At 38.7% G+C, this 15,660-nt stretch overlaps 1 protein-coding gene across 1 annotated transcript in view; it reads left to right on the plus strand.

Moving 5' to 3' along the window:
- The first annotated feature begins 1,335 nt into the window (after positions 1-1,335).
- cdhr5a (cadherin-related family member 5a) overlaps positions 1,336-15,660 on the plus strand; it is a 14,733-nt gene continuing 408 nt past the window's right edge. Inside the window, exons 1-14 of the mRNA XM_077714175.1 lie at positions 1,336-1,541; positions 3,933-4,105; positions 5,712-5,774; positions 5,843-5,932; positions 6,344-6,430; positions 7,972-8,076; positions 8,157-8,342; positions 8,580-8,670; positions 9,304-9,401; positions 9,485-9,691; positions 12,721-12,834; positions 12,938-13,004; positions 13,176-13,336; positions 14,964-15,660. The exon at positions 14,964-15,660 is cut by the window's right edge and continues 408 nt beyond it. Of these exons, the coding sequence (XP_077570301.1) occupies positions 1,451-1,541; positions 3,933-4,105; positions 5,712-5,774; positions 5,843-5,932; positions 6,344-6,430; positions 7,972-8,076; positions 8,157-8,342; positions 8,580-8,670; positions 9,304-9,401; positions 9,485-9,691; positions 12,721-12,834; positions 12,938-13,004; positions 13,176-13,336; positions 14,964-15,518 (2,088 nt within the window). The 5' untranslated portion in view covers positions 1,336-1,450 and the 3' untranslated portion in view covers positions 15,519-15,660. The remainder of the gene's footprint in view (positions 1,542-3,932; positions 4,106-5,711; positions 5,775-5,842; positions 5,933-6,343; positions 6,431-7,971; positions 8,077-8,156; positions 8,343-8,579; positions 8,671-9,303; positions 9,402-9,484; positions 9,692-12,720; positions 12,835-12,937; positions 13,005-13,175; positions 13,337-14,963) is intronic.

Genomic DNA, 15,660 nt, shown 5'->3' on the forward strand with positions numbered 1-15,660 from the left:
TAAATTTTGTATGTTAAGTAGATAATTCCATGCGTTCATTCCTAGTTTTTGCTCCCAGTTTTTTTGTAATTATAACCTCATCGTTATCATTTCTAATAAATATTGTGCACAAATCAATCTAAATCTTAGATTGTGGATGCTTCTCCTTTACTGATCAAATAGGATTATAATCGAACAGGTGTGCCTTATATTGACCACAGTAAATAGTTACTCTCAAACATGCATTTTTGTCATTTTTCTCAACCATAATACAGCAGAAAAATCAAGTTAACTCAGATTCTTTCTTCTGGGATGCACAAGATAAAGGTTGTCTTTCACTTTAAAATGTGTACACTAGAGTTCTTTCTTGGTGGTTACATGCTGCTGCCTCTCATGCAGATGATGTGGGTTCAATTTCAGGCCAGTCCACATGACCGGTCCTAAACCTGGATTACGGATGGGAGGGGCAAAAAACTGGTCTGATTTCGGGCAATAGGATATATATATATATATATATATATATATATATATATATATATATATATATATATATATATATATATATATATATATATATATATATATATATATATATATATATATATATATATATATATATATATATATATATATATATATATATATATATATATATATATATATATATATATATATATATATATATATATATATATATATATATATATATATATATATATATATATCTATCTATATATATATATATCTATATCTCTCTCTCTCTCTCTCTCTCTCTCTCTCTCTCTCTCTCTCTATATATATATATATATATATATATATATATATATATATATATATATATATATATATATATATATATATATATATATATATATATATATATATATATATATATATATATATATATATATATATATATATATATATATATATATATATATATATATATATATATATATATATATATACACATACATATAGCGGGTAGCACTCCGCGTGTAAAAAAATATTTCAAAAAACAACCCTTAAAATACATTTATCAGAAAAATGGAGTTGGGGAAAAAGTTTAATTTGAAAAATGGTCAGGGTTTTTTTGGATTTTGATTTTTTAAAGTGAATGCAATATGCTTCCGTAACCCACACCAACGAAAAAACAACATGATTTTGATTGAAACCCACCACTTAAAGAAGAAATGTTTACCAATCTTAACATTTCTCAGCTTGATTCCCCCCAGAATGCAATGGGACCATTCAGAGCAATTATAACATGCAAGTATTTCTGTGGGAGGCCTATGCTGGCAGCCGCTTAATGCAATATGCACCCCTTAGATGAAGTCACAAACATTGCAACTGTAGTTGACTCCCACTAGGCAAGCGACACAGACAGGGCATTATGTGGAAGTACCAGCTGGTACCACGGGCTCTTCTTCCTCCTTGTGTCTTCATCTGACGGTGCTTCGTAAATCAGGACATGGATCAAAAATGGAAAAGCCAACCTGTGACTGTAATCTTGAGATGCCTCATCACCCTCTGCTTTTTCAAGTTTGGTTCCTCTCAAAGACGTAAGTAGTTCTCTTACATTTATTGAGGGCTTCATCTTTGCTGGAGACTGTAAGAGGATGCTGATCAACTTTTGTTCACCTAATTTTCTTTGGCCAACAGGCATCTGAAAATCAATTTTCTGAACCGCAAAGATTTTTCTCTAACAAAGAATCAAAAGTGTGAATTTAATGATAACTGGCAAGCATAAGCAAATCATTTTGTCCTTGTTTTCAAGTCATCTTTATAAAAATGTCCTTCATATTCAAAATGCCAGAAGTTCTGTTTAAAATGTATAGACTTTGACAAAAATCATTTTTTTTTATAATTGCATTTGAAGTAAGTAAGTTATTGTAACTATTGCCATAATTTTAATACTTTTTAATCTCTATTTCTGGATTAAGTCTGAACGTCCATGGAGATGACATTCCTGTTTGTGGCCTGCCTTCACTTTGGTTTTAATTAGGTGCATGTTTTATTGGGTCAAAGTCAGGTTACTAACATAACTATGACTAATAAAGAATAGACAATTATTTGAATTCAAAAAGTGCTGTTTGTGAAATGACCTTGTTCCTAGCTTAATATTTTTCAAAAAGGGTTTTAGACAATACATTGCTGGGCGGCCTGGCGGTCGAGTGGTTAGCGCGCTGGCCTCACAGTGTGGGATTTGGATTGAAATCCAGGTTGGTCTACCTATGTGGAGTTTGCATATTCCCCCCTGGCCTGCGTGGGTTTTACCTAGGTACTCTGGTTTCCTCTTACAATCCAAAGACATGCATGGTAGCCTGGTTGGACACTCTAAATGGCCCCTAGGTATGAGTGTGAATGGCTGTTTCTCTCCTTGTGCCCTGCGATTGGCTGGCCACCAGTTCAGGGTGTCCCCTTCCTCTGGCCTGAAGTCAGCTTTTATTCAAACACTAATAACCTATAATCTGAAAATGTTTAGAAAAGATTTTTTTTACTCGTGCGCTTTTGGCAACTTTGGCTTGGACACACAAACGCCGACTAAGGCCTTGTTGTTTTGGTTAAATGTTGTTGGTAACACGTCATTTGTCACTTGGTCAAAGCAGTCTTTATTAAAATTATTTGATTAAAAAAAACACAAAAAAAGGCTACTTACCAGTTGGTCCACTTCCTTCTATCATTCCACTTAGTTCAAGCCTTGGTTGGACAGAAAATAATGGAGCTCATATCAGTATTCATGTTGGCAATTTCCAACATAGCATATTAACCATTGCTTCGTACACAACACATAATAAACAATTCTCCCATAAAAACTTTCACACCACTCATCCTCGAAAGGGTTGTGGGGGTTGCTGGATCCGAATCTAGCGGTTTTCGGGCAAAATCTAGACTACACACTGGACTGGTCGCCAGTCAGTCATAGAGCACGCAAAGAGACAGATGACTACTCACTCCCACAATCACACTGCCACCGTGTAGGAATTGAACCCAGATTTCCCGCACCAAAATAAGTCGGAAGAACCACTGAACCATCAAGTGGCCCATTTTAGATGTTTTAAATTCTAAAACATTGTGCACCAACACAGCAATAAAACTAAACGCATGAAGGCACAACATGCGACAAAACCCACCTTTGCCTACACCACTTCCAGTAAGAGACCGTCTTCCTGGCAAACACTGAAATCGTATTAAAACTGGGTTTTTCCTCTCATCTCATTTTCGGAACCGCCTCATCCTCAATAGGGTCGCAGGGGTTGCTGGAGCTTATCTAAGCTGACTCTGGGCCAGAGGCAGGAGACACCCTGAATCAGTGACCATGCACACTCAAACACCCACCCAAGGGTAATTTTAGAGTGTCCAACCAGGCTACCATGCATGTTTTTGGAATGTGGGAGGAAACCAACGCAGGCTCGAGAACATGCAAACTCCATACAGGTTGACGTGACATTAATTTGAAGACCGGACCCCAGCGCTGTGACGCCGACGCGCTAACCACTCACTCCATCGGGCTGCCGCTGGCTTTTCTGGTTTTTATTTTTAAATGTATTTTGCCAAGAAAGGGACTACAGTTTGGGCTCCAAGAAGTCCAATATGTTGAATTCAGTAAAGTAGCTCCCGAGATGACAGGAGCACTTTAAGTGGATGTACTAATGAGCCACGGGTATTCCTGATCAGCCTCACTCCTGAAAAGACGATTCCACCCTGACCCATGTCGCCAGTAGACAAAGGGAGAAGGGCATTTATACAATGTGAACAGAATGTGGAGCAGAACCACAACATGTATCCTACTACTATAGTCAAATAAACAACATGAGCTACCTAAAATGTCACAGGACTCATTTTCTCCGCTCAATTTGGATAATGGTTTCTGTCACAAGACCTATAATAGATACTAGGTGCCAGGGTCATTGATTTTCCTGACCAAATCTGATTTTTCACTCTGCTCTCAGTCTGCACCGTGCCTGCTGGGCCTGTGGCTGTCCCAGAGAACAATACCGTTGACCTGCAGGTGGTTAAAATAAGCTCCGGGAGTGATGTAACACTGACTGTTGTGGTGAACCCTGAGGAAATGTTTTACCTGAAAGGCGAAACCCTGATGGTAAAGAAAGAACTCGACTATGAGGTAATTCACCTATTATGAAACAAATCTAATATGCAGTACATTTTTCTGATGGTTGTCAATTTGATTAATGGAGAATTTTATCATCTAAATACAGTGATACCTCGACATACGAGTGCCCGAATTAAGAGCAATTTCAGATACAAATTTTGAAATATGAGCATTCAGTGGACGCGAGAGGCTGCTCATAAGAACATCATGGACACTGAATGTGGCATCAACGTTAGTTTATACAGCCTACAGAAATGAAGCAATCCGGACGAAGATTAAAAAAAAAAAAACAGATCTCTTAATTGGCTGATGGTGGAGGGGGTGACATCCTTCATAAACAAAGAATCAGAACAATAACAACTTTGCAAATCGACTTTTAAAACACGAAAATCTTTGCCTAAACATTGAAAATTGTGTTCGAAGTATATTTCCCCAAATCATGTTTCTTTAATGTCTGGTGAAATATTAGAGAAATTTAATGAATGATTGAAGTGCAAATCCTGCATAATAAAACAGTGGTAGCTCGACATACGAGTGCCCCGACATACGAGCAATTTGAGATACGGGTAAAATTTCGGGTAAATATTTATCTTGAGATACGAGACGAATTTTGATATGTACAAGCATACAGCGGATGTGAGAGGCTGCTCATAAGAACATCATGGGCCCTGTCTGTCTGGTCACAACTCCCTTGTGTAATGTCTCCACGAGCACTGGGTGGAGCCTTGCATTTTTTTTTAGTGTTTTTTCCGTTAGTCAATGTGAATGGCGGAGCGATCGCTAATACAAGAGTATACACTACTTCTGGTTGGGAAGTGGTCTTGCGTTATCCTATTGTTAGGACATTTGTGTGCATCATTATGGGAATATATTGTAGGGAAGAAAAGCGCAAACAGCCCTCGATGGGTTGCATCTGAAAGTCAGGGTGGAGGCAGGGCAAATAGAGTCAACTCGGGAGAAGAATGGTATAAAAATGTAAAACAAAATTAGAATTAAGTTTTGTGTATATTAGATTAAACTTATTTTTGAGTGTCTGCATCGTAATCAAACTTCATTTAAATTTATTTGTTATGTTACGAGCGCGTTGCCGTGCAAAAAGTCTCCCCCCCTTTCTCCCCGCTCTCTCTGTCACTCTCCCCTCCACGAATCCGTCTAATTTTAGTACCATTAAACACGTTAAGTACTATTAAACCACTAATAATTTGTTACTTCGTAACTAGATGGCGAATTAGACCAAATAAATTTTTTTCCCAATCCAATATCCTGTTTTGGGTGTCTTTTCAAAGGGTTGGAACAAATTAATTGTTTTTTTTTGTTTATTTGTATGGGAAATGTTCATTTGATTTACAAATAAATCGACATACGAGCACAGTCCCGGAACGAAGTAAGCTAGTATCTCGAGGTACCACTGTAATACAATATGACTCCGGCAAGCAAAAATAAAAATGCATGTGTCATTGTAATTAAAAAATCGCACAGTGTACACCCATTCTCATTTTCCATGTTTTTATGTAGTCAAAATGTGTAGATTTAACATTATGAAGAGATAACTACAAATAAAAATAATTTTCTCCTACAAAGTACTTGCATCATATTAAAATTGTTGAATATTTGGAAGGCTTTACCCAAGGGAGCAGCTTTGGTGGTATGGGTTCAATGCAGCAGACCAGGATCCAAATCTGTAAGTATAATATAATCTGGTATAAGCAATGTCACATGAATTAATTATTATTTTATACTCTTTATAAGGTCAATGAGTCGGTAGAAGTGTTGGTGGAAAACGTGAACGATAACCCCCCAAATTTTGCTCAGAATCACTACATTCTGGACATAGACGAGGTGAGCTGGAGAACCGTTTAATATTTTGAATTACCGAATTATCCAGATGATAAATCAGACATATTTTCATATAAGTTTGGCTTGGTATGCGATTAATACTCAAGTGAGACTAAAGTGTTTTTTTTCTCTGATCATAACAGACTTATGTTGTTGTTACTTTTTTTAGGTTTTAGTTATCGTTAAAAATGGTTTTAATTTAACAGTAGTTACTAATTTTGCACATTTTTCTTCATTTTAATATTGTTACTTTAAAGCGTGTTTGTTTTTGGTTACTGATCAAATAAAAATTGGCCTGCCAAAAGTGAAACATATTTTTCCCTCTTCAATGTTTATTATTTGTCTGGAACATCTTATAGTCTGAAAAATATATTAGGATTGATAATTTTTAATGTGAAATTTTTGATCTTACAGCTGACTCCAATCAATTCCAGTGTTGGACTGATAGAAGCTACTGATGTTGATTCCGAACCACTGTTTTATCGCTTAGAGTCAGCAACGGTAAGGCCAGATTTTCAAATTTAGAGAAGTTGGAATGCTCTGTGAAACATGGATAAAAACGGAGAACAAATCCTATTCAAACCCATATTTAATTGCATAAGGAAAAAAATCAAGATATAATTAATGCATTATTAATTATTTTTGTCCCGCAAATAATCTCTCATTTTGAATTTGACGCATGCAAGTTTTGGCCAAAGGTTCCCACTTTGTAAACAATTGTGTGAGGAATAAAAGTCATACAGTTTGATAGATTCTAAATAAATGAATACACGGAGTTCATGATCTGTAGCTCATACTATCATCTGTAATATTCAAAAACTTGGAGAAATCTCAAGGCAGCGTTGAAATAAATGCTCCAGTCCTCTAGAAGTTCAGGATGAAATTTGCCATGCAGTGTCATGCAATCATTCATTCATTCATTGTCTGAACCGCTTTATCCTCACTGGGCTCACAGGGGGTGCTGGAGCCTATCCCAGCTGACATTCGGGCCAGAGGCAGGGCACGGGGAGACGGACAGCCATTCACTCTCACTCTCATACATAGGGGCCATTTAGAGTGTCCAATCAGCCTCTCATGCATGTTTTTGGAATGTGGGAGGAAACCAGAGTACACGGAGAAAACCCACGCAGGCCTAGGGCGAGCATGCAAACTCCACACAGGTGGACCATCCTGGATTTGAACCCAGGACCCCAAAGCTACGATGCAGATGTGCTAACCACTCAAGCCGCCAATCATGACATGGAAAAATGCTGAATATGCATTTGCATTGGGTGTCCAGTTTAATTTTTACCGATGATGAGTATTTTTGGGGGGTTAAAATTTTCAGTTAGAGGGATATTTTGACACTCTATGTACTACAAAATTACTAACACAAATTAATAAACACTTCTTAATCTTGATAGTTTTGCGATAAATTAAGACATATGTAGGGGTTTCATTGTTATTATTTTATTCATATTTTAGTTATTGGCCCAGTGGAGCGAGTGGTTACTGTGTCAGCCTCACAGTTCTGGGGTCCTGGGTTCAAATCCAAGTCTTGTTCATCTGTGTGAAGTTTGCATGTTCTCCCTGGGCCTACAGGGGTTTCCTCCAGGTACTCTGGCTTTCTCCCACAGACAGCTGGGATTGGCTCCAGCACCGCTCGCGACCCCAGTGAGGATGAAAACGGCTAAAAGAAATGAGATGAGATTATTATTTTATTTAATATTATATTTTTATTTTATTCATATCTATTAGAATGATACGTCATTGGCTACGCTAGATCAGTGGTCCCCAACCACCGGTCCGTGGACCGTAACCGGTCCGTGAACCACCTGCTGCCGGTCCCTCAGAGAAATAAACATTCATGTTTTGAATCTCGCTCTCTTACTTGAAATGAGAAAAGTTGTTGTAATGATAATAATTAATTACTATTATGCTTGGGACTTGCTTTTAATCCGTCATGGACATTGTCCGTGCTGCGCTAGATTATTCTCACTGTACTTCTACACAATACCCAATATTCTTTTCTGTTTTTGTCTTCTTACTTATTTTTCATTTAGGACAAATACTTTCGTCTGGAGAATATCAACACGCCAAAGTTACTTGTGAAAAGTGTAATAGACTTCGATGTCGTGCAGAAAATCTCCCTGGTTTTACATGTACAGGTACAGTATGTCATCATAGTTCCTATAAACTTTAGATTAAGGCTTTTTTTCCCCATGAATCTTGGTTTGAAACTTTGTAGGACACATTGAATGATTCCACCTCCAATGAGCATTTCTTCACATCCATGGCCACCATCACAGTGAATGTGAAGGACGTAGATAATCGGCCTCCATGGTTCCAGCCATGTGTAAGGACTAATTTAGGGCTTGCAAAGCTGTGTGTGAGCACTGGCTATAGAGGCAAAGTCAATCTGACGGAGAAGGAGGTGAGTCCACACCACAGCTGCTTATTTTTGCCTCCAATTATATAAAATCTGCACTCACACATGCACCATCACATTTCACCATGTTTTCACGTTGATGTGTTAAAGAACATGTTGTGCTTACTTTAATTTGATGCAGACCCATTTAATACAGGATTTGCCGACATCACAAATTCTTATCATGGAGAAAGTTAAAACAAAGGCATAGTCGTAGCATAATAATAGGATTTGAATCCACAGGAAGGATCACTGATGTTGGAACCTGGCCCTGTTTTTGCAAGAGATGGAGACAAGAACCGGAGCGAACAGATTGGCTACCGGATTTTGAGAGGTTCAATTTTCCTGCTTGAATTTGCCTAAAGTAATAGTAATCGTCACGTTAAAATGACTTTCACGGGTAAGAACTGCTCAGAAATTCTAATTCTAAACTCTCTGGGCAGTCTTAAAGTATAGATCAAATGAAGCTAAGTATTGCTTAATTATGCCAAAACAGGAAGATAGAGCCTGATGTCTCTCGGTAAAAACTCTCACAACACGATCTCTAAGACAAGGGGAACGTGGGAAATTGTTTAAAAAAATATATTATAGGCCCTAGTCTTAAATTACAACATTTTGTGACATGCCAAATGTGATCTACAAAATCCAATGTGATATTCATTAAAAAAAATATTTCAACTTGGACAATGAATCAACAACAAAAATGAAGTAGACAATGTTAAATTGCAAAAATGTGTAAATGCTCCATTTTTTGGAATTCAAATAAATAAAAACCCCTGAAAGTCAAAAAGAAATGGTCAAGTTTTAAAAATGTACTTTAATTATTTCATTCTCTATTACCATGTTCCAAAATATAGTTCATCCATAAGTTCAAGTTGATATGAAATACTGTAGATTGTATCAATGATCAAATCATGTTTGAATGTATGTATTATATACTTAAGAATATACTTTTTTTCTAATGCAGGGAATGAAGGAAATATATTCCAAATAGATGAGGATACAGGAAATATAAGCATGACAAAAGCAGTGGACATTGTCGGCCCAATAACTCTCTTTGTTCTGGTAACACATCATTACATTGCACCATATATCGTTCTCTTTCTTGCTTATTGATAGTCGTTTTCTTGCTGTTATTTGAAAACCAGGCATCACAAGTTACAAACAGGGATCAGTTTGCTGTGACGCAGGTAACCTTTGATGTAACCAAGAAGAGCAGGAACCCTCCACACTTTGAGAAGGAGCGTTATGAGGGCTTCATCTACAGCAACTCTATCCCCGAGAGCATGATCCTAAGAGACCAAAGTACCAACAGACCCTTTCGAGTCCGAGCACGAGATGACGACTTTGCTGCAGTAGGTTTTCAAGTATTTTGGATAAAAGGTTTTTAAATGTAACACTGCCAGGTTGAGGGTTTTGGTTTGAATCAACTACTATTTTCAACCCATCCAGCCTATTAGCGCAAGATTACCCAGACAGACTTAATAGGGTACGCACAACAATTCCATTGTTGTATAGTTCTGACGCTTCCATGATATCTATACCAGGTCATTGTCATGAGTAGCTAGCTCATCAATCTGTCATTCTGATGCTGGCAAAAATTTATTTGAACTCTGTCGTTATCTAATAAAATAAGTATTCCGTTCAGTGGTATATACAGTGGGGAAAATAAGTATTTTGTCAATTTAACAAGTTCTCCCACTTGAAAAGATTATAGGCCTGTAATTGTCAACATGGGTAAACCCCAACCATGACAGACAGAATGTGGACAAAAAACAGAAAATTACATTGTTTGATTTTTAAAGAATTTATTTCTAAATTAGAGTGGAAAATAAGTATTTGGTCACTTACAAACAAGCAAGATTTGTGGCTGTCAAAGAGGTCTAACTTGATCTAACGAGGTCTCAACTCATTACTTGAATTAATAGCATCTGTTTTAACTCATTATCGGTATAAAAGACACCTGTCCACAACCTCAGTCTCTCACACTCCAAACTCCACTATGGCAAAGACCAAAGAGCTGTCGAAGGACACTAGAGACAAAATTGTAGACCTTCACCCGGCTGAGAAAACTGAATCTGCAATACGTAAAACACTTAGTGTAAAGAAATCAAATGTGGGAGCAATTATTGGAAAAGGGAAGACATACAAGACCACTGATAATCTCCCTTGATCTGGGGTTTTATGCAAGATGGTAACAAGAACGGTGAAAAATCAAAGAACCACACGGGGGGACCTACTAAATGACCTACAGAGAGCGGGGACCACAGTAACAAAGGCTACTGTCAGTAACACAATGCCCCACCAGGGAGTCAAATCCTGCACTGCCAGACGTGTCTCTCTGCTGAAGCCAGCTAACATCCAGGCCTGTCTGCGGTTCGCTAGAGAGCATTTGGATGATCCAGAAGAGGACTGGGAGTATGTTATGGTCAGATGAAACCAAAATCGAACTTTTTGTTAGAAACACAGGTTCTCTTGTTTGGGGGAGAAAGAATATTGAATTGCATCCAAAGAACACCATACCCACTGTGAAGCATGCGGGTGGAAACATCATGCTTTGGGGCTATTTTTCTGCAAGGACGACTGATCCGTGGAAAGTATCATTAATGAATGTATCGAGAGATTTTGAGCATCAGCAAGGACATTGAAGATGAGACGTGGCTGGGTCTTTCAGCATGACAATGATCCAAAATACAGCCAGGGCAACAAAAGAAGAAGCATCTTAAGATCCTGGAGTGGCCTAGCCAGTCACCAGATCTCAACCCCATAGAAAATCTGTGGAGGGAGTAGAAGGTCCGTGCTGCCCAACGACAGCCCTAAAACATCACCGTTCTAGAGGAGCTCTGCATGGAGGAATGGGCCAAAATACCAGCAACTATGTGTGGAAAGCTTGACATTTACAGGCCTCTCTAATCTTTTCAGGTCGGATAACTTGCACAATTGGTGGTTGACTAAATACTTATTAGCCCCACTTTATGCATTGGACAAAATGTAATTGCAATTGTGCTTGGAAGATTATTTATCTTTTTTCTTGAACAATCACCCACACCCACATTCTTTGATTCGTTTGATCGTACGCTCTACCAGGGGTCAGGTACCTTTTTGGTATAAAAAAAAATCATATTTTCAAAAATGAAAGGTCAAAATACATGATGTGTGCTTTTTTGTCATTTCACCACTTTTAATGTACAAAAAGACTGAATTAGTTTTCCAAACTTGTTATGCCGTTGCATATCAATGAGTATGCACCCATCAAAAGAGCTGCATGTGGCTTCCGAGCCATAGGTTCCCTACCCCTCCTCTATATTTATCTTCAAAAAAGTCACGGGGTTGCTGGCCAAGCACATGTGCTGATTTTTTTTTTTTTTAATATTGACTAAGCAGTAACTTTGGCGTATACGACACTGAAACTAAGGAAACAAGATTTAAAGGGGTTACTACAGTAGTTTTCTCCCACATTACAAAAATATACATGGTAGGCTGGTTGGACACTATAAATTGCTCATAGGTATGAATGTGGGCGTGAATGGTTGTCTGTCTCCTCGTGCCCTGTGATTGGCTGGCCACCAATTTAGGGTGTCCGCCTGCCTCGTGGCCAAAGTCAGCTGGAATAGGCTCCAGCACCCCTCTGCGACGATTGTGAGGATAAAGCGGTTTGAAAAAAGAATGACTAAAAGCTAACTTCATGATATTAAAATAAATCAAACTAAATACAACCTGGTTGCGGCCTTAAGACTCCAAAGAAGATTTTGTATTTCTCTCAATGTTTAACTTATTACATACCATTGATAATAATAGATGTCCAATTCACTTATCCTGGGAGGACTTGTGAATTTTGATCTTTCAGTGCCAATCCACTTCGACTGGGTGAGTGGGCGAACAAACAAATATTTATTTGCCCCTCCCAGATGAAATGGTTAGGTGTGCTGTAATGTTAAAAAAAATATGCATAAAATTATTCATTTTATTTCATTATTATTTCATTCATTTTCATGTGTATTGATTTCAATCAATTCTGTAGATTGGAGCAATTACAAAAATAATTACTGAAATAACCATTCATTTTCTGAATTGCTTGTCATCACAAGGGTTACAGGGGGTGCTGGAGCCTATCCCAGCTGAATTTGTGACCAGCCAATCACAGGGTACGAGAAGATGGACAACCATTCTAAATAGGGGAAATTTAAAGTGTTCGAACAGCCTACAAGCATGTTTTTGGGATGTGGGAGGAAACAGGATCACTCTGAGAAAAACCACGGAAGCCCAGGGAGAACATGCAAACTCCACACAGTGAGGATCTTTGAACCCAGAAATGTGAAGCCGACATGCTACCCACTCGCCCACCGGTATAAACAATTGAACTAAATGATATTTTGTATTTCAGGGTGTGAATCCAGATATGAAATATGAAGTGCAGTACAGCAGCTACGTCAATGTGACCTCAGATGGTTTTGTGATTCTGAAGCGAGTTGTAAAGACGGAGTCATTTGCATTACAGGTAAACAGCATGCCCATGAGAGGCTGCAGCAACAATGAATACAGAATATATTGACATTAATTAAAAAGTGTAATGTGCTCCCCTTTTATTCTTTTGAAATCAGCTTAGAGCAGTCGACTCATCAACGGGAGAGTTTGGTACAGCCACCCTCGCTGTACAGGTTATACCTGGTAGGAACATTACTCTTGAGAAAAAAAAACACAGACTATCGACAGATTAGATACATTTAGAAAAGATATAACATACAAATTGTAGCAATATCCTATTGTGGATTTTGTAATTTTGCCATATGTATGTGCAAATTTGACATCTACATCTTTCTGGCACCATCTTCTCTGCAGCGGATGCCTTGCCGTCCCCTTCAAACTTCGGCTACCGTGCAGGGGACATGGCTCTGCTCGGGCTGGTTATGGCGGCTTTACTGGTCCTCTGCCTCATTGTAATTGGTTTTTTGATTTCCCGCTTATGGAAGGGAAACTCCAGCATGGACAAAATGTGCCAGGTCAGTGTTTTGAGCTGTCAGTTTTACAGTGTTGCACATGTTCTGATATGAGGCATACCTGTCATTCCATAAGGAATTTCTATAAGTCATTTGGATTTGTGAGGAAAAAAATCAACATTACTGCCGTAGTTCTAAAGTCATAGGGATTCACAATGTTTTTTTTTTCAACACTTTTGCCGTATTTTGACAGACTTACTTGACTTCGCTTTGCTTTTCCACAAACTCGCTTCGGATTTGCAATTATGGCATTAGTCTTAGACTATAATAATTTATAGACTATTGATAAGAGCTTTCTTTACTTTTGTAAATCCCCCACTTCCGGTCCCAAGTACATCACAAGATTCTAGTGAACAAATGGTAATGAGGAAGCATGAAGCCTCCCAAAAAGTGAGCGGGTCTTCAGCCAATTCCGGAAAGTTCAAACTGAGTTTAGGAAATTATTAGATCCAGAGACCCTTAATGCCTTACTGTAAAATGAACATGGTGGGATGTTGCCTTTTTAAGCCAGATCAACAACATTTGACTTGGCAGAGTACAATGCCAATCATGTATACATAATTGTTTTTCAAACATTATTATGCACATTCTATTATTTCATGAATATATTATTGATTTCAAAGAATATTTTGTGTGTCACACATTAATTGTATTTAAATGTTCTGTCCTGTTGCTGCTGATTCACATAAGGGTATTGAAGTCCATATGTAAGGATTATTAATAGCCAGTCATACAGATTTATGTAGTCTTAGGTTGGCAGGTATGATGAGGCGTTGGTTAGAGCGTCGGCCTCACAGTTCTTGCCTTGAGGGTTCGATCTCTGGCCCTCACTGCGTGGACTTTGCATGTTCTTGTGTGGTTTTTCTTGCAGGTACTCCAGTTTCCTCCCACATCTCATAAACATGAAGGTTGAACACTCTAACTTCTGACTAGCCTAGTGTAAATGCTTGTCCATCTCTTTGTGACCTGCGATTGACAGGCCACCAATTCAAGGGGCTGTATTAGCTCCAGCACCCTCACAATCCTTCTGAAAATAAGCGGTTTCAGAAAGTGAATGTTGATGTTCAATTTCTCTTATTTGCGCATTTATTTTTGGATGGTGTGATTTATAGTCTGAAAAATACAGTAAAATAGGAGGCTGTGAACCAAAGAAGTGGCATTTAAGCTGCCTCATTTGCCACAAATATATTTCACCTGTTTCTATCTCAAACTTTTTATATTTTCGTTCACACAGACCCAAAGTAAACACGTCCCAATATCAGAGGTGTTACCAACATTATTTTTTTTCTTAAATACAGGGCCACTTTCAGTAAAGTTGAAGGATGCAAGGGCCATACACCTGGTAAAATTGAGTAGAGATGACAAAAAAGAAATCTTAGGATAGCCTCAAGCTCTTTTTAAACTAAAAGTAACCTCGAACACACTATCAAGCCATGTTGTCATGCTGTCTATTAACCTTTTCAGTGCCATAGACTTTGATACACGTCCAATCATTTGGTTCTTACAAATTAAACTAAAACTATTTTAATAAGTTTAGCAGTGGTAGATATGCAACGCGGAGGCTGGCTGCAATTTTTGAACGCAGTTGGTCCCATGAGTTAATGCTCTCTCGTCTTTCCACTACTTTTAGTGCTTGGACTGTCTGATATCCAGGCGGTCAAATACAGGTCACAGAGACTCCCTGCAGTACACCAACGACGGCTTCCAAAATGAGTCTGACGGAGGCCGTGGGCGCTGGAAGAACGCCCTTCCCAGACGGAGCACCTTTCCCGGGGGCCGAGTTATGCCTCTCGGGAGACGCAACCACCGTTGCTCCTCTTGCGGTGTCTTCACAAACCATTCACCCAAAGGGAGTCCCTCGATAAGACCTTCCAGAAGAGGGAGGGGGGATGGAGATGATTATAGCTCAAGGGCCATTCTGGCCAAGCAGAGGAGGAAGGAGGGGCTAAAGACGGTGTGGTTCAAGGAGGTCGAGGACACCTCGGACATTGAGGTGGAAATCATCCCAGACTCTGTGGGTCGAGTGGAGGAGGAGACACAGGAGCAGTTGGAAGAGGAGTTGGTGATGGAGGGAGTCGTCAAAGACCCTAGAAGCCCATGCACAGACACTGTTGTTGGACAGGATAGTCATAGCAAGGAGACCAGAGATGAAGAGGAGAAGGAAAGTGTTGTGCAGAAAGGCTGACAGGAGTTACCATTTCAGAGTCGGGGGACACTTTTGGGTCCTTCATCAAGGTCTGAACAGTTCAGTCTGAGAAGACATCCACAACAACCTTAAACTTCAGAGTCAAAGGATCAAAACGATATAAAGTAATCCCTCGATTATC

Source organism: Stigmatopora nigra, chromosome 3, assembly GCF_051989575.1.
Source record: "Stigmatopora nigra isolate UIUO_SnigA chromosome 3, RoL_Snig_1.1, whole genome shotgun sequence".
NCBI classification, from domain to species: domain Eukaryota; kingdom Metazoa; phylum Chordata; class Actinopteri; order Syngnathiformes; family Syngnathidae; genus Stigmatopora; species Stigmatopora nigra.